Source organism: Gopherus flavomarginatus, chromosome 15 (assembly GCF_025201925.1).
Source record: "Gopherus flavomarginatus isolate rGopFla2 chromosome 15, rGopFla2.mat.asm, whole genome shotgun sequence".
In the NCBI taxonomy this organism is placed as follows: Eukaryota; Metazoa; Chordata; order Testudines; family Testudinidae; genus Gopherus; species Gopherus flavomarginatus.
In genome coordinates, this window is record NC_066631.1 from 14,978,564 (window position 1) to 15,006,289 (window position 27,726).

General features: G+C 41.3%; 2 protein-coding genes across 5 annotated transcripts in view; one reads left to right on the forward strand and one right to left on the reverse strand.

Annotated features, from left to right (window-relative positions):
• Positions 1 to 316: 316 nt before the first annotated feature.
• On the reverse strand, positions 317 to 24,700 carry SNAP29 (synaptosome associated protein 29). Of its 3 annotated transcripts, none has more exons than XM_050924010.1 (7): positions 24,544 to 24,699; positions 22,271 to 22,668; positions 17,094 to 17,290; positions 14,975 to 15,060; positions 13,704 to 13,808; positions 11,405 to 11,590; positions 317 to 2,432 (listed from the first exon to the last, which is right to left on the reverse strand). In XM_050924010.1, exons 2-6 carry the CDS (start codon positions 22,520 to 22,522, stop codon positions 11,433 to 11,435), a joined length of 798 nt encoding a protein of 265 aa, XP_050779967.1. In that variant the 5' UTR covers positions 22,523 to 22,668; positions 24,544 to 24,699; the 3' UTR covers positions 317 to 2,432; positions 11,405 to 11,432. The 3 variants fall into 3 exon arrangements, with proteins under 3 accessions (XP_050779967.1, XP_050779969.1, XP_050779966.1); XM_050924012.1 differs by lacking the exon at positions 317 to 2,432 and adding an exon at positions 6,797 to 8,422 and having other exon boundaries at positions 24,544 to 24,700; XM_050924009.1 differs by lacking the exon at positions 317 to 2,432 and having other exon boundaries at positions 6,797 to 11,590; positions 24,544 to 24,700.
• Positions 24,701 to 24,968: 268 nt separating this feature from the next.
• PI4KA (phosphatidylinositol 4-kinase alpha) overlaps positions 24,969 to 27,726 on the forward strand; it is a 94,931-nt gene continuing 92,173 nt past the window's right edge. The window contains exon 1 of one of the 2 annotated variants that reach the window (XM_050923977.1): positions 24,969 to 25,207. In XM_050923977.1, coding sequence (XP_050779934.1) covers positions 25,049 to 25,207 — 159 coding nt within the window. In that variant the 5' untranslated portion in view covers positions 24,969 to 25,048. The remainder of the gene's footprint in view (positions 25,208 to 27,726) is intronic. The other variant, XM_050923976.1, reaches the window with a different exon arrangement.

Sequence of the window (27,726 nt, forward strand, 5' to 3'; positions counted from 1 at the left end):
AGATGCCACCCACTAGGCAGTTTTCCTTTTTTGGTGGTTCAGGTTCTGTAGTGTCTGTATTGAAGTGCTGCTCTTAAGACTTCTGAAAGCATGCTCCACACCTCATCCTTCTGATTTTAGAAGGCTAATCAGATTCTTAAACCTTGGGTCAAGTGCCATAGCTATCTTTAGAAATCTCACATTGGTACCTTCCTTGCATGTCAGATCTGCAGTGAAAGTGTTCTTAAAAACAAACATGTGCTAGGTCATCATCCAAGATTGCTATAACATAAAATATATTGTAGAATGCAGGTAAAACAGAGCAGGAGACATACAATTCTCTCCCAAAGAGTTCACAAATTTAATTAACTTTTCTTTTTAAACAAGCATCATTAGCATAGAAGCATGTGTCTGGAATGGAGGCCAAAACATGAAGGTGCATATGAATATTTAGCATATCTGGCACATAAACACCTTACAATGCCAGCTACAAAAGTGCCATGCAAACCTGTTCTCCCTTTCAGGTGACATTGCAAATAAGCAGACAGCATTATGTCCATAAATGTAAACAAACTTGTTAGTCTTAGTGATTGTCTGAATGAGAAGTAGAACTGAGTGGACTTGTAGGCTCTAAAGTTTTACTTTGTTTTGAAGTGCAGTTATGTAACAAAAAAAATCTACATTTGTAAGTTGCACTTTCACAATAAAGAGATTTCACCTCATACAAGTACTGTAGTGCAAGAGAAATACTATTTCTTTTATCATTTTCAGAGTACAAATATTAGTAATCAAAAAATAATAATATAAAAAGTGAACACTGGAAATGTAGAAAAAACATCCAAAAATATTTAATATATTTCAACTGTTTAACAGTGCAATTAAAACTGCAATTAATTGCAATTAATTTTTTAACTGCAAAAAAATTTTGAGTTAATCGCGAGAGCTAAATGAGATTAAGCGACAGCCCTAAAGATTTTATGTAGGTCCTCTGGTGAAGCGGCTTGCAGCTGAGCCACCATCTGCCAGCATTGAGCAGTACCACACTCAAGAGGAAAAGGAACATGGGGAGAAAATGTTCGAGTCCTACTTCATCTTTCAGAATTCCATCTGTCCTTTTGTGACCATCCACACATCACTCTCTGATTCAACAATATCCTAATGTGAGCATATTAAAAAACCCTGCATCAAGCGAAACTGCGTAGCCAGTGTCAAAAAGGAATCACTCCTTTTGTGTCAGGCTCTGCCTATTTTCATTTTATGAAGGCTGAAATTTAACTGTTAGTAATAAACAATTCTTCCTATTCTAATAGGGAGCCTCAGTCCTTAAAATGATTTTTGGTTGCCTTTGAAGAGGAGAAGGGGTGCATGAAAGAAGGAAATTAATTTTGACATGAATAGTTATTTTTAAAATAAATTATTTTCATGGGTCCTCCCAAAGATGCCTCAATAACATCCAGATCTTCTTCTAGCAACCCTGAACATGAATGGCCCAGCTTAAGATGTGGCTCCTGACAGTTTGACTGCTACTTTTAGTTACTACATATTGGTAAGCCTTGATTATATAATGAAGTGAGCAAAGCCTGGGCTGTGATTGACCATACTCATTCACAAAGAGAAAGAACATAGGTAATTCTCTGGGAATTGGGGAGGGGAAGTTTATTGCGCTTTTAAACCCATTATACCCTTGGATTAAAACAGGGATGGCCAAATACAGCCCCCAGACTTACAACAGAGCCTGAATGTATCCTTGTATTACAAATGAGGGTGGTCAATCAAGGCTACAAATCCCAGAATGCTCTGCTCCATCCTGACCAACCATAAACAACATCTTAAAAATGAGACAGATGCAATACGATCTATTCCGCACAACTTGCTAGGCCCTCATGATCCTGACAAATTGCCAACGTGGCCCTCTGTTGACTAGCCTCATGGGAATGTTATGCTTTCACTTACTGGGTTAGGAAGAAATAAGCTAGTATGTACTGAAGTGCTTGTCTGCTCATATCTACTCACCCTCACATAACACAAGCACAACTGCTTTCAGTTACATTTGACCTACACTGAGATTAACTTTCCAGCTATTCTCTGTATTATAAAAATATGATAGTGCATAGAAGCTATTTATCGCCTTATTTTAGGGAAATAATATTATGATCATCAATATGGCCAAGCTCCTGAAGATAGACTCCAATTTGTCAGTCTGCTCACACATTTCACAGTCCATCTGTTTTCTTCTGATGATAGCTGTGCAAAGCACCAGAGAAATTCACTTCAGAGACATGACCGTTGCCGATGTTTATTTTGATATTTCTGGCGAGTTTCAATATTTTCCATCTTTTACTATATCCCAACATTGCCTTTAATTGCTTCTTGTCAGCAGATTTTCAAGTTATCCCTCCTGGCTGTTTTCTCCCAGCTCCTTCATTATTTGACAACACTCTAGTCATGATATACTGCAGAAAGAGTTATCAAAATGGGAAAGCAGTTGATGAATTTCAAAATAAAAGTCAGGTAGAGCTGTTATAGTACATGGCCAATGGCTAACTGAATAGTTTAAAAATCATCGCAAAAAGAGGGTAAGAATATATCTCAATGAATTTCTTTTCTCTGCTAAGACATCTCATTTTATAAACATCCTCAACAAAAGTACTAAATTTCACAAAACTTACCAAATTTCAGTCCAAATCTTTGAACTGTTCAAATTCTATTATATGCCATTATTCCCAGGGAGTAAAAGTTGAAAGAGAACCACAAAAGGTCAAAAAACAACAACAAAAATATGTTCTTATGAGAACTGTCCCCACAGTACTGACACTCACCAAGCCTAGGGGAGAAAGAAGTTTCCTTAGAGATTATTGAAGATGCTACGAGATACCAAATAACACAGGCCCTGAGTGACTAAGCAAGTATGTAACCATGTGTCTGACTAAGGATGCGAATAACCCCACTGACGTGTATTGTACTATCCACATGGTGAAAGTTAGGCACATGCCTTGCTGAATTATGGTGACAGGTTGCTGCCTCCTTCATCTCTGTTAACAGAGCACAGTCCAGAAAATAGCATTATTCCATCTTAACCAGAATGACCTTTGTTACTGCCTGGTAGAAGCCAAAAGATTCAGCTGAAACCATGTGATACACATGGGGAGGGGTTATGCTCACCTACCTCGCACACACGTGAAGCCTTCAGGCTCCTGAGAGCTTGCCAATGTAAACCTAGCACTGGAGCACAGTAGCTGGAGTGGGAAATAGTACAGTCCAGATGCAGATCAGTAAAACAAACATTTTTTAAAAAAATTATTTATTTAGCTTATGGAGATTGTTGAAAGAAAATGCCTTTCCAGAAATTCTAAGCTAGAAATGCTAAGAAAGCCAGTGTAGCCAGAACAATGAGTTCTTGAGACAATTCAATTAAAGTGGGCTATTATCAGCAGGAGGAAAAAAAAAATCACTTTTGTAGTGGCAATCAGGGTGGCCCGTTTCAAACAGTTGACAAGAAGGTATGAGTAACACTAGTGGGAAGAATTAGCATGGGGAAATTAGCTTTTAGCTTGTGTAATGACCCATCCACTCCCAGTCTTTATTCAGGCCTAATTTGACAGCGTCCCGTTTGCAAATTAATTCCAGTTCTGCAGTTTCTTGGAGTCTGTTTTTGAAGCTTTTGTTGTTGAAGAATTGCCACTTTTAAGTCTGTTATTGAGTGTTCAGGGAGGATGAAGTGTTCTCCGACTGGTTTTTGAATGTTATAATTCTTGACGTCTGGTTTGTGCCCACTTATTCTTTTGCGTAGAGACTTTCCGGTTTGGCCAATGTACTATGCACCTGTGAATCATCTTCATCTCCTTTGCTTTTAGCTTCTGTGATGAAAGCCCAACTACAGTATTGGTCTCCTCAAAAAATGAGCTAGGCCGTGATTGTGGCTGAAGAACTTTTTCCCCCCCAGACACCACAACCCAACCACTAACTGTTCAATGAGCTAAAACAGTACAGGGCTCATCTAGAAGGGATCCAGCCAATAACAGATCAGCATCTAGCACGGACAGCTTTCTAGCTAGTTAACTATGGCCCCCATCACAATAGCATGCAAGCAGCTCCTGATCATGGGTTAATTTAACCTGACACTACCCTGGTGAAATAGGGGAACATTACAATCCCCATTTTACAGAAAGGGAATTAAGGCACAGAAGGATTTGCCCAAGGTTACACAAGGAAACTGACAGAACCAGGATCTGAACCCATGTCTCCTGAATTCCCCCGTTACCTGGGCTGAGAAGAATTTGGACTCAATGGAGGGACAAAGGGAAAAGAGATCTACTTATCAACATCAGCAGAACCCCTTTCCTTTCCATTGGGGTAAGAGGGGTAGGTCTAATGAAGGGAAGGAGATAAATAGTTGGATGGAGGAATAGAGAGGAAGCTGGTGGGAACGCTAACGGTCACAGTGCAGAGATATAGGGGAAAGGAAAGTGGGGTATAGGGACAGGGTTAAGTTAGAGGAGCAGAATTAAAATGACCATGAAAAAAAGGATTAAAACCAATGAGTAAATAGACTGGTATTTGTGAAACAAACATAAAAACAAAATACATAAACATTAATCCTTGTCTGTTTTACTTTAAACACATCTGATAAGTCTGGTTACAGCTTTACATAAAAAAAGGCAAAATGATAAACATTTTAAAAATGAGAGATTAAAAACATCTCATACAACATCCTCTCTTTCACCCACTGCTATGTGCATGTATGTTGTCTATTTAGATTATAAACTCTTAAGGGCAATGTCCAGCACATTCTAGGGACAATGAACATTTTGGTTACATTATTTATAAATGCCAACCCCTCTTCTCTCCCTTCCTTGCCATGATGAAGGAAAAAGAAACCAGAGTGTCTTAGTAGCACATTTCACATCTCTGTTGCCCCAATTGCTGTGAAAAACAGAAGGATGTCGGGTGTACTGACAAGACCAAACACTGTTGGAGGCAGAATGTAACCGGCTTATAGAGTGTTGGGCTCATCTTTGGATAGAATTGATTTTCCATAAACAGGAAAATCATATTTACCAACAAACTAATTAAGAAAGCTATACAAACCAAGAAAAACAGAATTAGGATGTCAAAGAGGTCCGTTCTCCCACAAGGCATCAATGCACAGCAATGCGAATCTGTTTGTTAGGGACCTCCACTCTTGTCTACAGTGTAGTCACAGCCTGATAGTTTTCCAACTAGGCCCTTTATAGCTGGTGCAGAGCTACCAAGTTGTTGTATTTACACAACCCCTACCCCTAGTGAGACATCCAGACAGCTTCCTAATAACAGTTTGGCAGCCATCTTATTTTGGGGCCAACTCCACCTTCTTTTCAGCCCCAGGATTCTATAAATCTTATGTTCCCCTGGGGAAAAGGCACACTGAAGGAAATGAAAAATGGGAGAATTCTCTCTTTCCTGGAGATTTGTGTGGTGGAGGAGAGGAGGGGAGTTGAGGATGATGAGAAAGAAGAAGGGGCTAGGGGAGGAAAAGAAACACACAGCTGAAGTTATGGTATCCATTTCTTCCAAAAGGACAATCGTTCCATTTTTTGCCTACATAACTGCATGAGCATCTCTCCTTCACCTCCCTTTCACTTTCTCACTTCCAAGAAAGCCAAGGATTCAGTTATGGTCAAGGAAACCCATTAAGAGAGCATAAAAGGGAGAAAATACCTGGCCAGCCATAAATAAAACACCCCCAGATCTTCACATGAAGCCAGATAGATTTCTTACACAACTGCTAGAATTAAGTCTGCACATAAGTACGGTGAGCTGAGACCCAGGAGAGACTAGCGTACACAGTGCTTCTAACTTCTCTCCAACATCTCTGCTGTACTCTAGGATTTGTCTGCCACATTTACAAGGTAGGACAGAGGAGTTCTCAACTCCTATTTGTAGGAGATCCATGCTGAGGGACACAAGTGGCACTAGAATTGTAGTAGATACTTCAATTCTAAGCACCATTCTGATTCCTCTAAGAACTAGCTCATTTCTACTGAGAACTTCTTGCAATAAGACCTTCAAAAGCTCTTTCCTGTGGCACTAACTGACACTGAGGTTTTTAAATCCCTACCATACAGAGGTTTCCAAAATCCACATTACACTCCCCAAATACAAGTACCATCACCACCATTGTTACAGACACCTTCGAAAATACTGGTATGACCAGACTGGGGACCATGCCCAAAACTACATTCCTGCTGGTTTAAAGCTTGCAACACACTATATAATTTGATTGCCTTATTCCCTAAGGGCTGCTCCTTACGCAGAATGTAGCCAACCTGTGATATTCACTGCTAGACTCGAATACTGTGGCAGGATTTTGATGTTTTTATTTAAAAAGTCTACATTTTATTACCAACAATTAAAGCTATGCATGTTAATTGAGGGCATGCCAAACCCCAAGATTCAGATACTAGAGTGATCACCACAGAGTCAGGCAGAAATTCACCCCCCTCTCAAAAGCATCTGCTACCAGGCACAGCAATCCCAATAGGCCCATGCATTGGAAATCCTAGTTTTCCTATATAGTATTAAGGGTTGTCATTCAGCAGGAAATGACTGGTGAAATTACAAGATTTGCTAAAGCATCTCCTTCCAGAGTTATAGTTCCTAAGAATGACACCACACTAGAGCAGCTTTTGGGAGTGGACAGAATGTTATTTATAATGGAAATATCCTCAGTTAAAGAATATCCTTTTATGGAAAAAAATTCAATCAATATACTCTGATGGTGTCCAGCATCTGGAAACAATACTTTCATCTTGGAAATAAAATGCAACAAGTCTTCATGTACGATAAGCACCTTTATTGAGCATCTCACCATTCAATATAGATTCCATTTGACATCTTAAATTGCTGAATTATAATCCATTTTAATCTTTCATTAAGAAAGAAAGAGAAGACTTCGATTTTGCTTGCATAAACAATTAAATCTGTGTGGTATATAATTATATTATTAAAATAAAGGCCAGGGCTGTAGTCAAATAATCACTACCTATAATGCTGATGTCACACACATTGCAAAGCCAAAAACATTTTTTCTATGGACTTATCCATGTAAAAGGAACAACAAAAGTCAGTTTGTTCTGAAGGCTGAACAGCTAGAAAAAGTATTTTCTATTTCCTAGTTTTACATAAGCTAACATTCACAAAAGCTATTAGGCAGCAAAATATTTTACATTTCAATCATGTAAAAAACTGAAAATTTAGACATAAACAAGCTAAATTTTCAGAGTATTGTTTGCATACAATCTAAATACAGTAGCCTCAATACAGCAAAAGAAAGAGCTTCTTCCAGACATTTTGTATGCACACACAAAGTCATAGCCCATGATCCTGCACTGAGTACCATGCAGGCAGACCCGTGTGCCCAGGCAGAGCCCCAATGATTTCAGTTAGACTCAGCTTGTGCAGTTCCCAGTGGAAGAACAGGGCCTTAGAGCCTACATCTTGGCTGCTCTAGATTTAGTGCAGTTTTGGTTCAATGCTCAAGAACAGTTTTATAGGTACAATTTATTACAAACCAATGGCCAGATTTAATTTCTGAAAAGAAGGCTGCTTATTGTCAAATCTATGCTCAGACAGATAAAAATTCTGAATAATCGTAATACCCCTAACCTCATTTAAAGAAATAAATCTTCCTACAAGGGAGCCAGTCTCACTTTATAAAGATACCTGCATAGAAGTTTTTGCAACTCTATTTTGATATTTAACACTGCCACTCAAGCCAATAAACGTTGCCCAGTCTACAGTATTACTAGTAAAAAGAACAAATACTTGTGGCACCTTAGAGACTATCACATTTATTTGGGCATAAGCTTTTGTGGGCTAAAACTCACTTCATCGGATGCATGCAGTGAGAAATACAGTAGGAAGATATACATATACAGAGAACATGAAAAAATTGGTATTGCCATACCAGCTATAACGAGACTAATCAATTAAGGTGGGCTATTATCAGCAGGAAAGAAAAAAAAAACTTTTGTAGTAATAATCAGGATGGCCCATTTCCAACAGTTGACAAGAAGGTGTGAGTAACAGTAGAGGAAAAAAATTGGCATGGGAAAATAGTTTTTACTTTGTGTAATGACACCTCCACTCCCAGTCTTTATTCAAGCCTAATTTAATGATGCCCAGTTTGCAAATAATTCCAATTCAGCAGTTTCTCATTGGAGTCTGTTTTTGAAGTTCTGCTGTAAAGAAAGGGAGCTACCCTGCTAACAGGCACTCTTAAGCAGAATAGTTGGTTGAACTGGCACTCAAGGGTAAGCTTGCAGAATCATTTTTAAAAAGCTTAGGCCAACATGAGAGGGTAAGTTTCTCAATGGTATCCGACAGAAAGATAAAATGGTATTTTAGGATCTAAAAGACTAGTTATAGAAATTAAGCCTTCAGCAGCATGGGAAGACAGAAATTTCTAGGAAAGAAAAAAAAAGTCAGCTTTTCAGTTATTTCCTCTTTTTGAAACGTAGTTTTTAGTCAGCACGATTTTCATCACTGGATTACAAAACACAGCATTACTCTCTTCACATGGTTAACGTTTATGTTCTTTAGCAGCAGACAGTGGAAAGCATTTTCTATGAAAGCTAGGAAAGGAGTTCAGCTTGCAGTAGATTTTAGTTTATGCTTAAACACAACTCTCATCCCCACAAAAGAGCCCTAATGTGGAAAGCAACCCTTTAAAAATGGGACCATAGACGTTAGTAGAGCAGGAAGCCCGTAAACAATGAGGAAACAGCAGATGTCACCAACTGGCAAAGGTGAATGGGGTTGAGTAAAGAGAGGAGAAATTAGGCCTTTGTAGAAATCCCGCGTAATTCTGAGTTCTGGTTTGAAATGTGTAATGATCAAAATGTTCTAAAAGTCAAAGTAGATATCTTATAGCAAAGGTCTTCCCCCAAGGACACAAGCAGCTTTTAGTAAGGTTGATAAAACTACATTAAAAAAAAGTCCTGTTTTGTGCAATAAATTATATTTCTTCCTAAAATAAATTATGTCAGAAAGGCATCCCTGTTAAACTAACCAATCTATTGCCATCACTGTTCGTATCCAAGCCCCATCTTCCTCTCATTTTTCAATATACACGAACACGTAGCTGGATCTTGTAGCTAATGGAGAAGAAATGTAGCTAGAACTCAATGGAGAAAACTATTCAGCCTGCACACTGATTACCAAGGTCTTGCTTTAGGAAAAGTCTAGTTGCGGGGTAAACATATACACGTGAAGGCAGATTTCAAATAAGATAATAGTGTTACTAACTAGTAGCGGAATTTTCCACAATTTTTTAAACTCGGGATAGAATACATATACACACAGCTTGGACGCATAAAAGATGTCTCTGTCAATCAGCACTGTGTTCTGGAAGTTCTATAGCAAGAAAACACAACCTCCCTCCCCCCCTCCCCCGCCCCATACACACAATTTTTTCTGACGCGTACTTAAATAAGCCATCAAAGGTAGGAAGGACAAACATTTGAATCTTCCTTCCCCTCACATGCTTTCAGCTTTTTACAAGTTAATGATATCTGTTACTTCCTAAATAAATGCCTTAACATTAAGAGGAGACAGCTAATCACTCGTGAATATCCTGGCAATGGGGGAAAGCACTAGCAATGGTATGTATACACAAGGGCAGAAGATGTGTAGGTAGTAATAGGCTCTCTCAAAACTTCCAAATGGGAGATGAAAAGAAAATTAAAAAGGTGATGAAAGATATACAGCAGAATACTCTTATAACTGGCACCTGTGCGTTTCCGGCTGGTGGCAGCCACTTTCTTTGCAAAGTGATATTTGTGACACCAGCAGGGCAGGATGCCGCATAAACTAGTTTTCAAATGGTTTAATCAGAGAAATGTAATTACCAGGAGCACTAGAGGAGATATTTTCCAGTACCATTGCCCCTCAATAGCAAGGAAGTTCAGATGGTTTAATGCTTTACTTTCCTACACAGACTGTATAGAACAAGAGGGTTGAAAATTCTCTAAGTCCTATATGCGCTAGAGGGAGTATGTTCACACCAAGGCAGAAGATGGGATTTGAACAAGTCTTTTTTTAAAACGGGAAAAATGTGTTAATTTAGTGATTATGAAAGGTACTGAATCAACAGACCTAGACACCAACGATTTCCATTTATCAACACAACATGAAGCACAGGCAACTGTATACAATGCAAGTTTCTCCACGGTGCCAATCGATGTGCCATGACAACCTGGAGGGATGAGGTGCAGTGAACAGGGTTTTAATTTGCTGGTCTCTCTGCTGGGACTGCCAACCAGGTTCTTATTGTCAAACGTGGCGGCGAATTTTGCAATATGGACACTTGTCCAATAAGATCTGAATCGATATTATCTGCTCATTTTAGAGACGTCACGAATCAGGCAGATAGATGATGATCATTTGATTGTTACCTTCCCACAGCTGTAGAATTAAAATGATTTTTGTTTAACAGTGTTATTTACAAAGGCATAAGGGGAAAATAAACCCAGCAGGTGGATTCCAGTTTGGATTTTGAAAACTGGAAGTAATTAAAACATTTGTCATCTGTAGGAACTAAAAATTGCAACACCAGAGAGCTGGAGAGCATGTAGGTATATGTGCAAGTTTAATTTCTCAACCATGGTGATGGCGGTGGAAGAAATAGTCATCACATAAGACTATGGCATGAACTCCCCCACTCCACCTTTCCTATTTGAAAAAATTAAAATTTTTAAAATTGAAGTACTAGTTCAAATCTCCATTTTTAAGAGACAGATGCTGCTGTTCAAATAGCACCTACTCAGTAGGCTGGCGAAAAGCAGCACATAAAGGACAACCGCCACCATCAGTGGAGGATTTTTGAGCGTGCAGAATCACTTCCCCCTAGGCACAGTGTTAGTACTAGCATCATTGCATGTCACATTTGACAACTATTCCAGTTATTTGGAGACCTCTGAGATTCCTTAGGAACACACACAGAAATGCTAGGGGACATCATTCAGAATTATTTTTACAGCTGGTAATCTGTATTTTTACATATAGCTATTTTTAAATTCTTAAACAATTCCTTGCAAAACAGGTGCAAAATTTAGTTATTTTCTTTGCCACAGTTCTAAGAGTAAGGGCACTGAAACATGTAGACTGAAAATTCCTATATGCACATGGCACATCATAATACAAATGAGCAGGTATCCAGAGTGAAGGATCGTAACCTGATGCAGAAAGATGTGCTGTCTAATGTACATATTAAGAAGTATTTTAAGATCTTATGTTGCACTCAAGATTCTGCAATTTTAATTATAGCTAAGCCACTGACAAAGTAAGAAATGGATATTGCCCAAGATTTAAAGCAAAAAAAAAAAAAAAAAAAAAAAAAAAAACCAAAGAAACCCCCCAGCAAGATAAACATCCAAGATGATCTTACACTGAAGGAAAGAATTTCTGAGAAGTCTTTAAAGTTGTCGGATGTTTCTTTCAGTGCTTGCAATATTGACATCCAGTTTGTCTACTTTTCCAGTTAGACGGTCAAGAATGTCATCCTGCTCATCAATTTCTGTCTGCAGACCCAGAGCCAGGTTTTTCAGACGGCCCAGCCCAGAGGACATGTCATCTGCCAATGGAGAGAGGGAGTATGAAGGTTCAAACAGCAGGAATTACACGATATAGGGTGCCATTTAAATGGGTGCTGTCAAAATTCGCATTTCCCCCAAAACCTTAAATTAAACCAAGTGTCAGTGTAAGCTGCTTAACTATTCCCCTACAATATTTGCAACACAAATGTTACAACACTGGTAGCACATTAGTACCAGAAAAGTGACTAATCTGTTTTCGTTACTCAAAGTAAGTACATTGTAAACTAAAAGACACAAATGGTGAAAACTAATTTTGATCTTTATAAACTAAGGTATTTGTTGTGTCTAAAATACACCCCTACCCCAATATAATGCAACTCGATATAACACAGTAAAGCAGTGCTCCGGACGGGCGGGGCTGCACACTCCGGTGGATCAAAGCAAGTTCGATATAACACGGTTTCACCTATAACATGGCAAGATTTTTTGGCTCCCGAGGGCAGCGTTATATTGAGGTAGAGGTGTATATTTAAACGTGAACTTTCTCCCTTTACTTTAAGGATAGATATTTTTTTCCTTGCCGCTGTACATTTGACACCCTAACATGAGCAGTCTCTCACAGTTAGTTCTTTAAACTGATATTTATTGTAAAAAAAGATCAAAATACACAGGCATAAAAATGGTTAATTCTATAAAGCCCCAATCCTTGCAGTACACCCACTTCCTGTACACTGATTTTTAGAGCATTTCTTTCCATAAGGTACAAGTTTGTTTAATGTGGACGAGCAGGTTTACTTGCTCCCATACCCTAGAATGTGCTCTCTGAAGTACTCAGCTACAGAAAAGACGTTTCCTGCACAATTGGCTGGCATAAATGTTTTGGAAACTAACAAATTCAAAACAGAATGGGAGTAGAACAGTTATATCTATCCTAACACTTATGGCTCAGCATCCTGATTCTTCATGTATTTGTTTTCTTCCATATCACTCTTCCCAGGTCAGACAGAGCAGACAACTCCAGAGGCATTTTATACAGAATAAAACATTTACGATTGTACTTTCTTCAGAGATACTAATATATGCAGAAAGATAATCAAATCCACACATTAAGAATTTAATTCCTTCCAATTTTTTCCATTTTCTCCAGAATTTTAAGCTCATTAAAAGAAAGTTAAGCATTTGCTTATGAAGGCTTCAGACTCCAAACTGATGCGTTACTGACATTCATATAAACTCAAACATACAATGCAAAATAAATGGTACATTCTACATTACAGGAGACTATGGTATTCATATTTTTGGTATTTAAATGCTAACATGAGTATTTCTTTACTGGTATTCTTATCAATAATACCCAGCTAATGTGCTTTTTCAGCATAGCCGGATGAACCTGCTTGGCCCTGTTCCATTCATTTGAAGAGATGTTGCATAGGAATGTCTGCACAGCAACTGGTTAAACATACAGCAGATATTATTTTGATGTAGTCAAAGGCAAGATATTTAAATTATGCAAAGTAGCAATTGGTATCAGGTTAAAAAGTTTTGGGATGACTGTAGTGTGGCTTTCTTTAAAAAATAAAGTGTTCAGCAGTTCAGTAACCAAACATCTTTGAATAATTGTTTTTGTCTTAGTGAAGTCCAATACTGAAATAAAAGCCATAGGCACACAGAGAACAGAAAACGCTGAGACCCCAACAGGGATACCCCATTACAGATGTTAGTTGCCATACATATTTATACTATTGCAATAATCCTAGCCAGTTTCAATCTATAACTGCTTTTATGTTAAAAGCATTTTTAACTCAGATCTATTACTAACCTGTGCCATCTGTCCTACAACAGTCTGCCATCTGGTCAAAATCCATTTTGGACAAGAAGCAGACCACTAAATTCATAGTATGTGCGAAACATGATGGGACTTCATTGTGAAGACTGGCCTAAAGCATGTAGCAGATCTACCAGGCAGAAGCTTTTGAAATTGAAACTGCATACACAGAGGATCTTGTATGATCAAAAGGTCTGTGTGTAAACTAAACACAAAGTTTTAAGGACAGAGCTAGCTACGAATAGACTGCTCTGAATTCTCTCAGGCTTTAAAATAGCAAGATATGGAAATCAAGTCAAGTCACAGAGCTTCCATTAGTAACTCACCTAAGTTGCTGTCAATTTTCTGGTGGTAAGCTCGGAGATGTTGATTCTTTGGATAAACGTCAGGTTGGACAGAAAATTCTGAATTGGTTCCACTGAAATCATAGTCTGTTAACAACATAAGACATTTCTAGTCCACATAAACAAACAAAGAAATGGTTCAGAACTACTAAGAATTGCTCTAGCTGACTGACAGCTGGCTTTTTGTCATCTGACTTTCTCAGTGAGACCTAATAGATTCAATGCAACATCACTATCAGTAGGTCTAGCTTTACAATATGCAGAGATACAAGTTTGCAAGTGGATTTCCTAGCTGTAAATTAAAGCAGTAACTAAAGTCCTGTGTGTTGCTTTCTGCAGTTCTGTTACTTAGCTGGGAAAAAAACTGGACCAAAGCCACAAAAGCCAAACAGTACCCCTCAAGGGCAAGTCACTAGGAAGCTCTTGTAGTCAGCTTTCATATGATGGAAATCTATTTAAATGTTTTAAACACAAGAAATCCCAAGTTTTGTGTTTGTTTTTTAATTAATTGAAAGGCTTCTAGCCTTCTGTTGTAAATTAATGCTTTGCTATCTTCAGAGTTAAGCGCTCTATACGTTGGCAGACAAACGATATAGAGCCAGAAGTGTCATAACAGGGTAAATGTTAAGTGGTGAAATTAACCATTTAAGTGCTAAACACCAAGTTCACACAATTGTTATGTTTTCAGTGTGCATTAGATCAGTAAGGTACAGTGTTGCTTTATTTATAGATCTATTTCAAAAGACTTCAGTATTTTCTAACCCTCACAAATATAGAAAACTAGCTATAACATGGGCCCTTATTTAAAGCAGGCTATGGCCATTCAGCACCAGACATTAGCTGAAGTTTGCTTAGTACAAGAGCAAGGAACAGAACAAAAGCCTACATGCTATTTTGTATGAATAAGACGTGTCTCCCTGACTAGGATTAGCTACATCTGTACTGATAAAAGGAGTCAGCCACATTTGAAAGCTGTGGTAATACATGGTTGAAATTTGCTCCTTCTGAACCATTTTTAACCATTTGACGGACAGGATATGGCTATACTTGAACAGACTAGGTAGGTTCTTGTATACCGCTTAGGTTGCATCTGCAGGAGGAAGGAACAGTGCTGAATCTTGCAAACTTCTAATCCTCTTTATTGTTAGCATCTATATGTGATGATACTCTTTCCAGGAAGGCTAAATAGACACAGCTCTAAGCTATGTAAAGTACACCCAAAGTGACGGGCAACATCAAATAAATTAACAAACCAGAATTATGCAGCTTCCTTAAATTTGGATGACTCTCCTGGTACTTTGACTCCTGTTCTTTACTAAAGACCATGGCTTCTTTTAATCTGGTGAGAGAAAAAAATAAAGATGAAATATTCTTGGTGCCCATTGGTTGAATTTTGTACCAATTGAATAGAATTAGGCTCCAAATTCCTTTAAGAATAGCTAACTGCTTCTTACTTAGAAAGTTCCCCTTCTCTTGACATTTATTTTTAAATCTTACATGGCTCAATCATGCCCCCGCTGAAGACAGCAGAAAAATTCCTATAAACTTCTGTGGGAACAGAATCAAGCCGTCAGTCTTTACCAGTGGATGCACTCGCCAAGACATATAGCCAAAGACCAAACATTAACCTGCCCCCTGCCCCTGAAACAACAGTACAGGTACAATGTTGCTGTGTTATTCACACACTGCTGCTGCATTGAAGGTGAATGTCACATGCTTCTGCTCTAAGAAGTCAGTTAGCTTTTTTGTTTGTTTTTATTCAGAGTTGTTAGTAAACTGGAAAGAGAAATAGTACAAGACCACATGATATTTAATCGGGAGTTTTTCAGTATGCTTGATTATGGCAGGGGTCCAGCTCTGGATTTTCTACTTTTTTTCCTTTTTAAACTGGTACGTAAGTTTACAAGGCTGAAAAACTACAAACCTCTACAGAGTTCCCATTAAAGGAACTTTCTAGATAATAAGAAATTACTCTTACCACAAAGTACCAAAAAACAAAAAAACAAAAAAAATTTTTTTTAGCAAAAGCATCAGAGAAGAAAATAGTCACTATCTTGCTAATTTACAACATACAATTGAAAGAACCTGATCCCCATTACTAGTCATTGGAAAATTGGAACATTTCAGAACTACTGTAAGGCAAATTCTATAACAACTAAAATAAAAGTTATTCAATTTTGGATCAGCTATATTTAATATAGTTTCTTACCATCCTGTGATGATACTTATTTTCTCTAGAGATCATGAAAAACACTTAGCACCCATACAGCACTTTTGTCTTCAAATGCTTTAAATAGTCAACTTTCTTATTTACCCCATGAAATATATCTGCATGTACCAATACAAACTCGCAGCAATATAATTTCCATGACTAAGGCTTAAAAACATTCTTTTTTTCTTCCAAATTTTGAAATCAAGTTAGAAAATTAAAGATTTAGCTGTCTAACATATAACGAATATTTTTTGCAATATTTGATTGACCATTTAAGTATCGAAGACTTGTCATGTTTAGTGGGCAGAAACGCATGCTGGTTTGATTAAAATTCCAGAGGCTTATATTTATTACTACAGAGTACCAAAGTATGTGCTAGGAGATCACAATACAGATGAAAAACTTGGTCATTGACCTAGAGAGCTTACAAACTAAAGCCTCAACACTGCAGTTTGGTCTGTGCTGACTGGTGCCTATGCACACTCTAGCGCAGAACTGGGGTTCAATATCAGACACCGCACAACAGAGTAAGATGACTATTACTCAGGCTAGTACACAGCATGGAATAAAGGAGAATGGAGGTTATGTTATTTAAACTAAAATGTGTTGGCTACTTCTAAATTGTGCAAGAAGTAGATTTTAAGAAGGGATCCGAATAGAGAAAGGGATAGTGGCCCTGCAGACCATCTCAAGAAATCTATTCCAGCCATAGGGGTGACATGATGGAGTAATGTTCTTTTAGTCTACATCCTGCAGTGCACAAAATCAGTTTTCAAGACTTCTCTACTAAGAGGCAGGTCTCCCTGCCAACCATAGATGACTCATGCCTCCCCATACTGAGGGGGAGGTGGGCACAATCTAAAGAGGAGGACACATTACCACCTTGCATGTCTCCTTTGCCCAGTGACACCCCCTCCCCAGCCTGGGTGCTCTCCCTACCCCATATTACATGTGGGGGCTGCTGGGGACAGGGGCCCAAGCATGCTGGGGGGGCAGGTGCAGTGGGAGAACAGAGCCCTTCTCCCTCCTCCGCAGGCCAATCTAGGGCAATGGCAATTGTGAAAAAGGATGAATAAAACCCCACATGCCCCACCTATGCGTCGCTTCTGCTGCCAACTCCAGCTGACCACTACCACTCTTAAAATTGTCATTCTACTCACCTGCTGTTTCCTTGGTACTCAGGGGCTCCATTCTGCTTAGGCTTGGTCTCTGGAGGTTTCGATTTGAAGTAGTTTACAAAACCACCAAAGACACTCTTAATGCTGTTTATGTGTCTCTGACTAATCTTTAAATCCTGCTCCATTTTATCCACCATTCGTTCAGTGCGCTTTAGTGCCTCACCCTGACGTACAAGTTCCTAAAGGGAAATAGAAAACCGGAAGTTAGTTAAGTCAAGGGATAGACTGTGATGTCAATGATGTTAACATTTAGGAATAAGCTTTCAAGAGCTGCATTTCCCCTTTTCAGTCTAGCAGGCTGTGTTTTATGGATAATTATATAGAATTGCTGTACATCTCCTTAGCATGTAAGAGATCCTCTTTGTTTATCATACATGCATTTAAAGTGTCACAGCTTTAAGATATTGTTCTTACTCAGGAGAGCCAGTTAGATGGAAACAGGAAGCCAGAATACTGAATCCTTCCTGAAATTTGAGTTAAGCCCTCTTTGCTTACATATGTCTAGACTACTCGACAAGTTATATTAATCCCCATCCATGAAATGCTACTTCCAATATTTTGTAACCTTATAAATTAGAGGGGAAAAAAGATATTATATATGTGGAAATCATATATAAAATTTCAATTTCCTGGCCCATCAATAACCCTTAAACACCCCTTTTTAACTGCTGTTATATACCATAGCTTTGTGAAAAACACCTCTACCCCGATATAACGCAACCTGATACAACACGAATTCGGATGTAATGCGGTAAAGCAGTGCTCTAGTGGATCAAAGTAAGTTCGATAAAACGAGGTTTCACCTATAACGCAGTAAGATTTTTTGGCTCTCGAGGAGAGTGTTATATCGAGGTAGAGGTGTACATGTAGATTTAAGAAGCTATTTTATTCTCATTCTACCTGCAGAGTTTTGATTAATGTCAATGGGAGATTCTCACAAGAATCAAAGATAAATATAGTGCAAGTTTTCTTACATTTTAAACCCGCTGTTCTCCAGATTCTAACTTTCCTCTGTGTGATTATTATTTGTTTTATGCTGGTGCCTAGAGGCCTCAACTGACCTTGGGGCCCATTGCACAAGGTGCTGTTTGAAGTCTCTGAGGAGTTTACAGTCTAAAGAGACAGACAAAGGGCTTGTCTACATCAGAAAGTTGCAGCGCTGGTGAGGGAGTTACAGCGCTGCAACTTAGGAGGTGTACACATCTGCAGGGCACCACCAGCGCTGCAACTCCCTGTTTGCAGCGCTGGCCGTACTCCCGTTTTGTCTCGGGTGTAGAGGATCCAGCGCTGGTGATCCAGCGCTGGTAATCAAATATAGACACTTACCAGCGCTTTTCTTGACCTCCGTGGAATAAGCAGGTATCCCAGCATACCTGAGGAAGCCTCTGGTAATCAAGCTGGTCTCCTTCCCCGGTTTGCTCTCGCGTTCCCCGAACCCCGAGCAAGCAGGTCTCCTTCCCTGCGGTTTGCTGGGTGGTTCCGGGAACGCGAGAGCAAACCGGGAAAGGAGACCAGCTTCGCCGCGGTTTGCTCTCGCGTTCCCCGAACAAGCAGGTCTCCTTCCCTGCGGTTTGCAGGGTGGTTCCGGGAAACGCGAGAGCAAACCGCGGCGAAGCTGGTCTCCTTCCCCGCGGTTTGCTCTCGCGTTCCCCGAACCCCCGAGCAAGCAGGTCTCCTTCCCCGCGGTTTGCTGGGTGGTTCGGGAACGCGAGAGCAAACCGGGAAAGGAGACCAGCTTCGCTGCGGTTTGCTCTCGCGTTCTCCGAACCACCCTGCAAACCGCAGGGAAGAAGACCTGCTTGTTCGGGGAACGCGAGAGCAAACCGCGGCGAAGCTGGTCTCCTTTCTCGGTTTGCTCTCGCGTTCCCCGAACCCCGAGCAAGCAGGTCTCCTTCCCTGCGGTTTGCAGGGTGGTTCGGGAACGCGAGAGCAAACCGGGAAAGGAGACCAGCTTCGCCGCGGTTTGCTCTCGCGTTCCCCGAACAAGCAGGTCTTCTTCCCTGCGGTTTGCAGGGTGGTTCGGGAACGCGAGAGCAAACCGGGAAAGGAGACCAGCTTCGCCGCGGTTTGCTCTCGCGTTCCCCGAACAAGCAGGTCTCCTTCCCTGCGGTTTGCAGGGTGGTTCCGGAACGCGAGAGCAAACCGGGAAAGGAGACCAGCTTCGCCGCGGTTTGCTCTCGCGTTCCCCGAACCACCCTGCAAACCACAGGGAAGGAGACCTGCTTGCTCGGGGTTCGGGGAACGAGAGAGCAAACCGGGAAAGGAGACCAGCTTCGCCGCGGTTTGCTCTCGCGTTCCCCGAACCTCCCTTGAAGCCGCCCAACAGCGCTGCAGTGTGGCCACATCTAACACCACTTGCAGCGCTGGTTGCTGTAAGTGTGGCCACTCTGCAGCGCTGGCCCTATACAGCTGTACTAATACAGCTGTAACAACCAGCGCTGCAAAATTTTAGATGTAGACATGGCCAAAGAGTGGATGGGAAACAGTGGCACAGAAAGAAGTGACTTGGGCAAGGTCACACAGCAGGTCACTGGCAGAGCCAAGAACAGAACAGCACTCTCCTAGGTCCCAGCCTAGCGCTATATCCACTAGACCAGTGGCCCCCAACGTGGTGCCTGCGGGTACCATGGCACCCGCTGGGGCATTTACGTGCACCCGCCTAGTGCCCAGCAGGGAAGAGAAGACGCAGCCCCGCACAAAAGTGGAGCAGCAGAATTAGTTTCACTTTCCTATTCCTTCGTACAAGCTCAGTAGAAAAGTGGAAACAACAAGATTCCTTATTAATTTAATTCTGTCTTCAGCATTAGATGCATGTAAACAAAAGCGACAAAAACTTGACAATTACATTTCAGGGCGGTGACAGTTGTGAAAAAGGATGACTAAAAGCTTCCAGGAAGAGGAGGATAACCAATAAAAGAGAAAGCAAAAAATGCAGACAGAGGAAAACAGACATGCTTGAACAAAAAAAAGTGTCTCTTTCTCCCTAAAGTATTTCTAAGGCGTCTAGCCCTGTGGCACTAAAATCAAGAACTGCCAACTCCAGCGCAAGGCAACTGTAGCCTTCATTAGCTCTACAGTTCTTATTAAGAAATGCCAACTTCCTGCCACCTACTGTGAACAAGATCTAGAAACTTGTTATAGTCACAATTTTTATCAGGTCCTAACACCTTTATCTGCCCTTGCTCAGGTGTGTTACATTGTACCATGGAAGTACAGAACTGAAAAGAGATTACTAATGCAGAATCTATGCTAGTGAGGCAAGTAATGCTGTTAGAATTATTTCAATTCCTGGCTGACATTTTCACTAACAAAGGGTACCATTTTCACACTAATAGTCTGCACTAGGTCATTCAGAAAGGATCCATTGATATAAGAAAACCACACTAACATTTTTCTAAGAGTCTTTTCCGCATTAACTGATTCCTACAGCCTATGCTTTTAAAATTCTAAAGCACACAGGTATGCAGTTTGATATTTCAATGGCTTAATGATAGGCAGCCAGAATCCATCTGCTTGCAGTTGCTTTAATGAAAAACAGAACTGCTGTCCATATTGTCTCCTAGATTTACCAAATTTTAGATGACCAGTTTTATAGTGTCTTTTTACTTTATGTTTCCCCACTCCAGCAACCACTTCTGTGCCATTCAGACTCTACCATTAACACTAAATCAGGCCTGCATGGCAAATTTCTTTCAGATTTTCAGTAACAGACCAAAATTGTTTTGTGATAAGGGTTGGATTTTTCCTTCCACTATTAGAGAATTTTTCTCGAAATGTGCATATTGAAGAGTTCACTATCTTTAATCAAGTTACTCATGCAAGTTATTATAGACAACTATATGACTTGTGTATATGTATTCCCTCAGAATAGTATATGCAAACATTGCTACCATTTGAGCAAACATCCTCTCTCAACAGATGATGCAGCCCAGAAGACCAAATTAGTGACTCAAGATACTTGGAATAGGTATCATCACCACTTATTCTGAAACATCACCATCAGACTAAGGGAAATAATTAACAGGGATGAGTCTAAGCACATTGCATTGTATGCTATATTAGTTACAGGCCACAGCTTAACAGGAAAAAGAAGAAGGTCTATCAGACTTTACCCAGGTAGAACAATCATTTTCAACAAACAATTGTGGTAACAGAATACCTAGATAGGTTTTGCTAATTTTTAATTGGCATTTTTATCAAAATACAGTTACACATCAGACTAATGTTATCAGAGTCTTAATCAGACCCTATAAAGGAAAGTTTCATTGAGAGAGCTCAGGTTCGCTCTCCTTAAGACTTTAAAGAAGCCAAGGAACCTGCAACTTGGATTTAAAAACAAAACAAAACACAAAGCACAAAACAAACAAACAAACAAAAAAAACTAACTAGGGGGAAGGATAGCTCAGTGGTTTGAACAATGGCCTGCTAAACCCAGGGCTGTGAGTTCAATCCTTGAGTGGGCCACTTAGGGATCTGGGGCAAAATCAGTACTTGGTGCTGCTGGTGAAGGCAGGGGGCTGGACTTGATGACTTTCAGGGTCCCTTCCAGCTCTATGAGAGAGAGCTATATGGAGATATACCTAACTAAGTTTCTTTGCCATTATCACCTCCCAGCCCTGGCAACAATGAACAATTTTTACAGACTACCAAGAGAAACTAATATGAGTGTTTGATAAAAGACCTATAAAGTTTTCACCTTAAACCCCTTTAAATACAGTTTATAAAGCAGTTCACAATGACAGCAAGCAAAATATTGGCAGTTAAGGCTTTTTAAGGTATTGAACTAGATTTTTTTTTCCCCTGGTTTCAGGTGTTTTTGGAAGTTTGTGTAGACTACGCAGACATTTAATAAGACCAGTAGGCCAATACGGACCTTTTTGATATGGTTAGTTAAAAGCTGAAGCCACTCAGCATGAATATATTGTCACAATCAAACTTGTCTCCTGATCCTGCACTCATTTAGCCCCATGCTACTCTACTGAGGAAAGTCACATACATGCTTAAATGTTTACAAGATGTGGGCCTGACTGGTCTCTTTATCTTTAGAGTTAATATTGCTGAATGTGTCTAATATGTGACTGAATAAACCAGAAGAGAACTTACATGAAGTTTTTATTATATCTTGTATAAAATCAACATTACTGTCATGAAGAACTTACCTCTGATGTGGCTACTCCAATTTGCTCAGATTCATAAATGAGGGAAAGAGATCTATTAGTGCTGTCCTCTGTGGCCTGAGCCCGCCTCAGAACTTCCTGCTGAAGATACCTCTGTTTATTTGTAGCCTCCCTACCTTGCCTTTCAGTAGGGTCATCAAAGATGTCATTTCCATTGTTCCACTTCACTGGCTTCAAATCTTCATCATCATCATCATCATCAAAGGGATTATAGTTTTTTGTGTAAGATGACATAATGCCAGTTCTTGTTTTCTCCCTTTGCTATAGTTTGAGTGAAACTAAAGATAAGTGAGGTTGAAGTCACACTGGCATTCCCAGGGCCTACAGCAACTGCTTTGTTTCAGAGGGATTGAATCCTCAATGGGATGAAAAATCTCTATCTGTAAAGGAAACATTTATCTTTAAAAGACTGAGTTAAAAAAAACTGTTCACAAAAGTACAAAAATAGAAGTTGTGATATGAGCCACGGAAGATACATAAGGGAGAGAGGAGCAAATACATTATATATCTAGGTGGGAAATTGCATCTTGGTAATTCAGTTCCTTCCCCCAGTATAACAAACTCCGCTTCTGGGGCATAATGGATCTCTCCATTGCAAGGTAAAACTCATCTGTGCAGGAAACTGCAAATTCTCAGGGACTGGTTCAAGACTGCAGAACAAATTCCCACAGGATCTACAAGCCATCATAGATTGCGCCACCTTCTGTTTCAAGCATAATAGATACTTATTTAACATTGCTTTTGCTAATACTTACTCATAGCACAGTGTACATATAATTTATAAAACAAAACATTACACTGCATGTTAAATTTTCCCCTGGGGAAGAGGATGAGAGAAAGAATGAGCCACACATGACAGATATTAGTCACGTTGCTCAATACGCTACTAGAAGGTGCTCAGATACTATGCTGAGGAGGCAGTAGAAAAACCTGTAGAGAACAAACTAAACAAATCACAGTAGACTACTCTCTCCTTTGCGATGTAAAATGGGGAAGAGGAATAGACTAAACAAATCACAGTGGATTTATCTACTCCCACCTTTTCATGTTCTCTGTATGTATAGATATATATCTTTTTACTATATGCTCCATTCTATGCATCCAAAAAAGTGGGCTGTAGCCCATGAAAGCTTATGCTCAAATAAATTTGTTAGTCAGCAAGAGTTTCATCACTGTATTACAAAACACAGCATTGCTCTCTTCACATTGTTAACGTTTATGTTCTTTAACAGCGGACAGTGTAAAGCATTTTCTATGAAAGGAGTTCAGCTTGCAGTAGATTTTAGTTTATGCTTAAACACAATTCTCATCTCCTAAGGTGCCACAAGTATTCCTGTTCTTTTTGTGGATACAGCCTAACACGGATGCTACTCTGAAACCTAGCATTACTCTTTGACAATCATTAAAGTAATTCCAAACACAAAACTACTGCAGTTGCACTGGCATTCACCCTGTTTTGACAGATACCACGGGACAGCTAAACCCTCTCTCTCATGGAGCCTCCTGCTAGCTAGCTCTTGCCTTCTCCTCCCGGACCTGTCACACTGCAGATGGGAGAGCCTCGCAACTCCGCCGGGGACAGGGCTTTTCCCTGATGTAAGATGATGGGGCCCAGATCCCCAGCTCTGCCCCGCTGTGGGCAGCTGCCTGGGAAGCTCTCAGGCATTACTCTGCAGTCGTGGCCGGGGGGCGCGATCCTAACGCACGGACCGCCCCGCCAGCACCACCCCGGGGTACGTGGCGTGTATCATCGCCCCACACAGCTGGGGACCCGGCCGGAGGGGGGGGGGTGGGAATCCTAAAGCACGGACCCCCCCCGCCAGCACCACCCCGGGGTACGTGGCGTGTATCATCGCCCCACACAGCTGGGGACCCGGCCGGAGGGGGGGGTGGGAATCCTAACGCACGGACCCCCCCGCCAGCACCACCCCGGGGTACGTGGCGTGTATCATCGCCCCACACAGCTGGGGACCCGGCCGGAGGGGGGGGGTGGGAATCCTAAAGCACGGACCCCCCCCGCCAGCACCACCCCGGGGTACGTGGCGTGTATCATCGCCCCACACAGCTGCGGAACCCCAGACAAACGCGCAGCGCGGTCCCCTCCCCCCGCCGTCCATCGGGAAGCCCCACGCCCCTTGCGTCTCCCAGACGCCCCCACTCCCGGCGCTCCGGGCCCCAACCCCTCGGAGCCGGGACACCGCCCCTCGCAGGGGCCACGGAGCCGCTCCCCCCGAAGGGCCTGTGACCGAGATCACCTCCTGGCCTCGCTCCCGTGGTGAGGGGCCGAGCCGGGCGGCCGGTTCACTACACCGGCCCTCACGCACCCGCTGCTACCGCCGCCAGGGACCCCGACTCCCGCCCGAGCGGCGCCAGCACCCGCTGGTCTCCTCCACCCCGTGACTCCTGGCTTAAACCATCGCTACCCCTGCGCAGGGGAAGCGGCTGGAACAAACTATCACTACCCGCGGGTGGGGGTGGGGGTGAAACCATTCTAGCCTGGGGAAGCGGGAACCGCCGGGCTGGGACTAGGATAATCCATTCTAGCACTGGAGTGGGGGGTGTGGTTTGAGAGTTGGGATAATCCATTGCCCGTGAGTGGATGGGTTTCCAGTCCGGAAGTGAAGTCTACCTAGGCGCCGCCATATGTGTTACCTGATTGGAGCCCGGACTCCCGCGGGGAGTGGGGGATGCTCGCGAGAGGAGTGGCGAGGGAGCGGATAACATCGTAGGGTCCGCTCCACCCTGCGGCTGGCCCGCAATATGTCGGCCCTGGTGGCGGCGGCTGCTGCCGGGTTTGCGTGTAGGGGAAGCGGCCCCGGCTCCAGCTCTGGTTCGGGCTCCTCACGGGGCTTTTATTTCAACACGGTGCTGTCGCTGTCCCGCTCGCTGGCCGTGCAGAGACCCGCTCCCCTGGAGAAGGTAACTGGGGGGGTCGAGCCCTCCCTTTGCTCCTCCCACCCCTCTTGGGGTGGCAGGTGTCATGTATGTGGGGCGCCAGGGAGTGTCACGTATGTGAGTTGTACGTCATGTATGTGGGGCAACGTGTGTCCCGTGGAGGGGGCGGGGACGTGTTATGCATGGAGGTCGGTGCGCGTCCTGTGGTAGGTGTCATGCATGGAGGAAACAGGGTTTTATGTCTGGGGGTGCTGCGTGTGTCATACATGTTGGGATGGTGGGGGGATGCATGTCATGTGAGGCAGCGTGTGTGTCTCCTGTGAGGAGCTGGGTGTCATGCCTGGGGATGTAGTCAGTGTGTGGTGAAGGCGGTGTATCAGGGTTTCTATGTCTCTGTGTGGATGCTGAATCTATGCATAATATTCATGTAGCTCACCTATAGGGAAACCAAGCTAAGAAGAGCTTGACAGAAACTGGTTTCAGGTTATGAACGTTGATTGTTCAGTAAGATTTTCAAAATATCCCAGTGGTTTTGTTTTTGAAGAGCACTTGTTGAGAGAAAGTTTTTCCCAGGGACCTAAGGAACTTTGTTTTTTAAGGGGAATTAGCACAGGGGTTCTCAGACTGGGGATCGGAACCCCTCAGGGCATCATGAGGTTCTTACATGAGGGGGGTCACAAGCTGTCAGCCTCCAGTCGAAACCACGCTTTGCTTCCAGCACTTATAATGGTGTCAAATTTATAAAAAAAAGTGTCTTTAATGCCTGGTATTAGTATGTAGTGGAACTAGGAATGTATAAGGCTAGGTTGATGGCAAGTGTGCTGTTGCAACAGGTTTTTTTAGCATAGTTAGACTAGGCATAGGAAGTCTCCCAAGGGTGCTGAGTAGGACATGGTACCTGTGGAGCATCAGTTTGGTCTAGGACTTTAGACCTATGGATTTGTCTTTGTTAGGCTTCTTACCTTGAGTTAATTGGCAATCAGTTTAAAAAGGTCTAGTGAAAGCAAGCCTATGAGAGCAAAGCCTAAATATATGAATGTTAGGCCTGGAATAGGTTGTTAATGCAGATGTTTATTGCTCACAAAGAACAGTTGGCTCGTAGGAGCTCTTTTTGTTTTGTACTACGTAACAATGATAAAACGAGAAGTTATAATTTACTAGATTATTATTACATATAAAATTGTTTGAACCAAAACATAAATTAATGGGTAGTTGAGTTTTCCAAAATGAAAATTCTGCATTAATGTAAACAACAGTATCTGATGTGTCCTTAGCTAATTCTTGTACATTTTTAGAATTAATTTTGTTTGGTGGACCACCGAGACGTCTATCTCTGATGTGGTAGTCAACTAAAAATAAAGTCCTCTCATTGCAGATTCACCAGTATTTAGAGTGTTTTATGGGAACCTGGGTTAGGATTATTATTTGATTTTAAGGGATGCTGTCAGATTATAGGTAAATAAATTTGTTGTGTTGTTAACTACCCAAGATTACTAAAAATAAAGGAAAATAACGACTTTTTTTTTACTATTTGAACAATTTTATACGATGCAGAACATTAATTGTCAGTATGCTATGAATAATGTAGTTAGGAGATAGGATGCGTTCGTAGGATCGTCGGCAGTACTGTGATGGTTAAGGTTCCCAGAATTAGCTCCAGTAATGGCTATTAGACAAGATGGTCAGGGATGCAACCTCGTGGTTTGAGTTTCCTTAAACCTCTGACTTCCAGAAACTGGAACTGGATGACAGGGGATGGATCACTGGAGAATTGGCAAGTTCTGTTCATTCCCTCGGAAGAATTTGTCATTGGCCACTGTTGGAAGACAGGAGACGGGTAAATGAATCATTAATTAGCCTGACCCAGTATGGCCATTCTTATTTTGTTACAATGAACAAGTCCCAGGTGGAAGTCATAAGACACAATGCCTAACTTCTTTTAAAAAAAATATTATTTAAAATGCAGGCACATTGTTAATATAACAAAAATTTACATTTATGCCTACTTTCTATACAACCATCCACTTCTGACATGCACATTCGAAAACTATGGCCCTATCAGTGATTATGAAGTCTTAAGATAAATCGGCACCCCAGCATACAATATAGTTCTATGCAGAAGACCAAACATACTGAGACTACCAGGCACAGAGCTTACTAATGTGAATGCTTACTTCTCATTTAAGTAAACTACTCAGAATATTAAGCAATATGCTTGGTATTAACTGTTGGCAGGAACAGGCTCTTAGACTGCAAGCCCGGTGGAGTAAATTCCAAGCCTCCCCAGTTTTCTTCACACTGATGGTGCTTACCGGACAATGTCACCTTCGATTTTGACCCAAAATAAATTTCATAAAAATAAATATTTTCCCAAAGTGCTTGAGAAAAGAACTATAACAACTAAAGAACCTTAAAGTGAAATTCAGTGTGTATGTGTGGGGGGGAGTGAAACTGATTTATTTTCTGTTGTCCTTAAATTGTGGGAAATGCAAAAAGTAAACAAAGAGCATAAAAATAAACTGGATTTTTTTTTATTTCACATA

Excerpts from the sequence above, each read along its gene's own strand:
- SNAP29 (XM_050924010.1), bottom strand. The coding sequence starts at position 22,522 with ATGTCATCTTACACAAAAAACTATAATCCCTTTGATGATGATGATGAT. Across the intron at positions 17,291-22,270 it reads TTGGAGTAGCCACATCAGAG|GAACTTGTACGTCAGGGTGA; the intron begins GTAAGTTCTTCA and ends ATTTCCCTTTAG. Across the intron at positions 11,591-13,703 it reads GAAAATTGACAGCAACTTAG|ATGACATGTCCTCTGGGCTG; the intron begins GTGAGTTACTAA and ends CTCCATTGGCAG.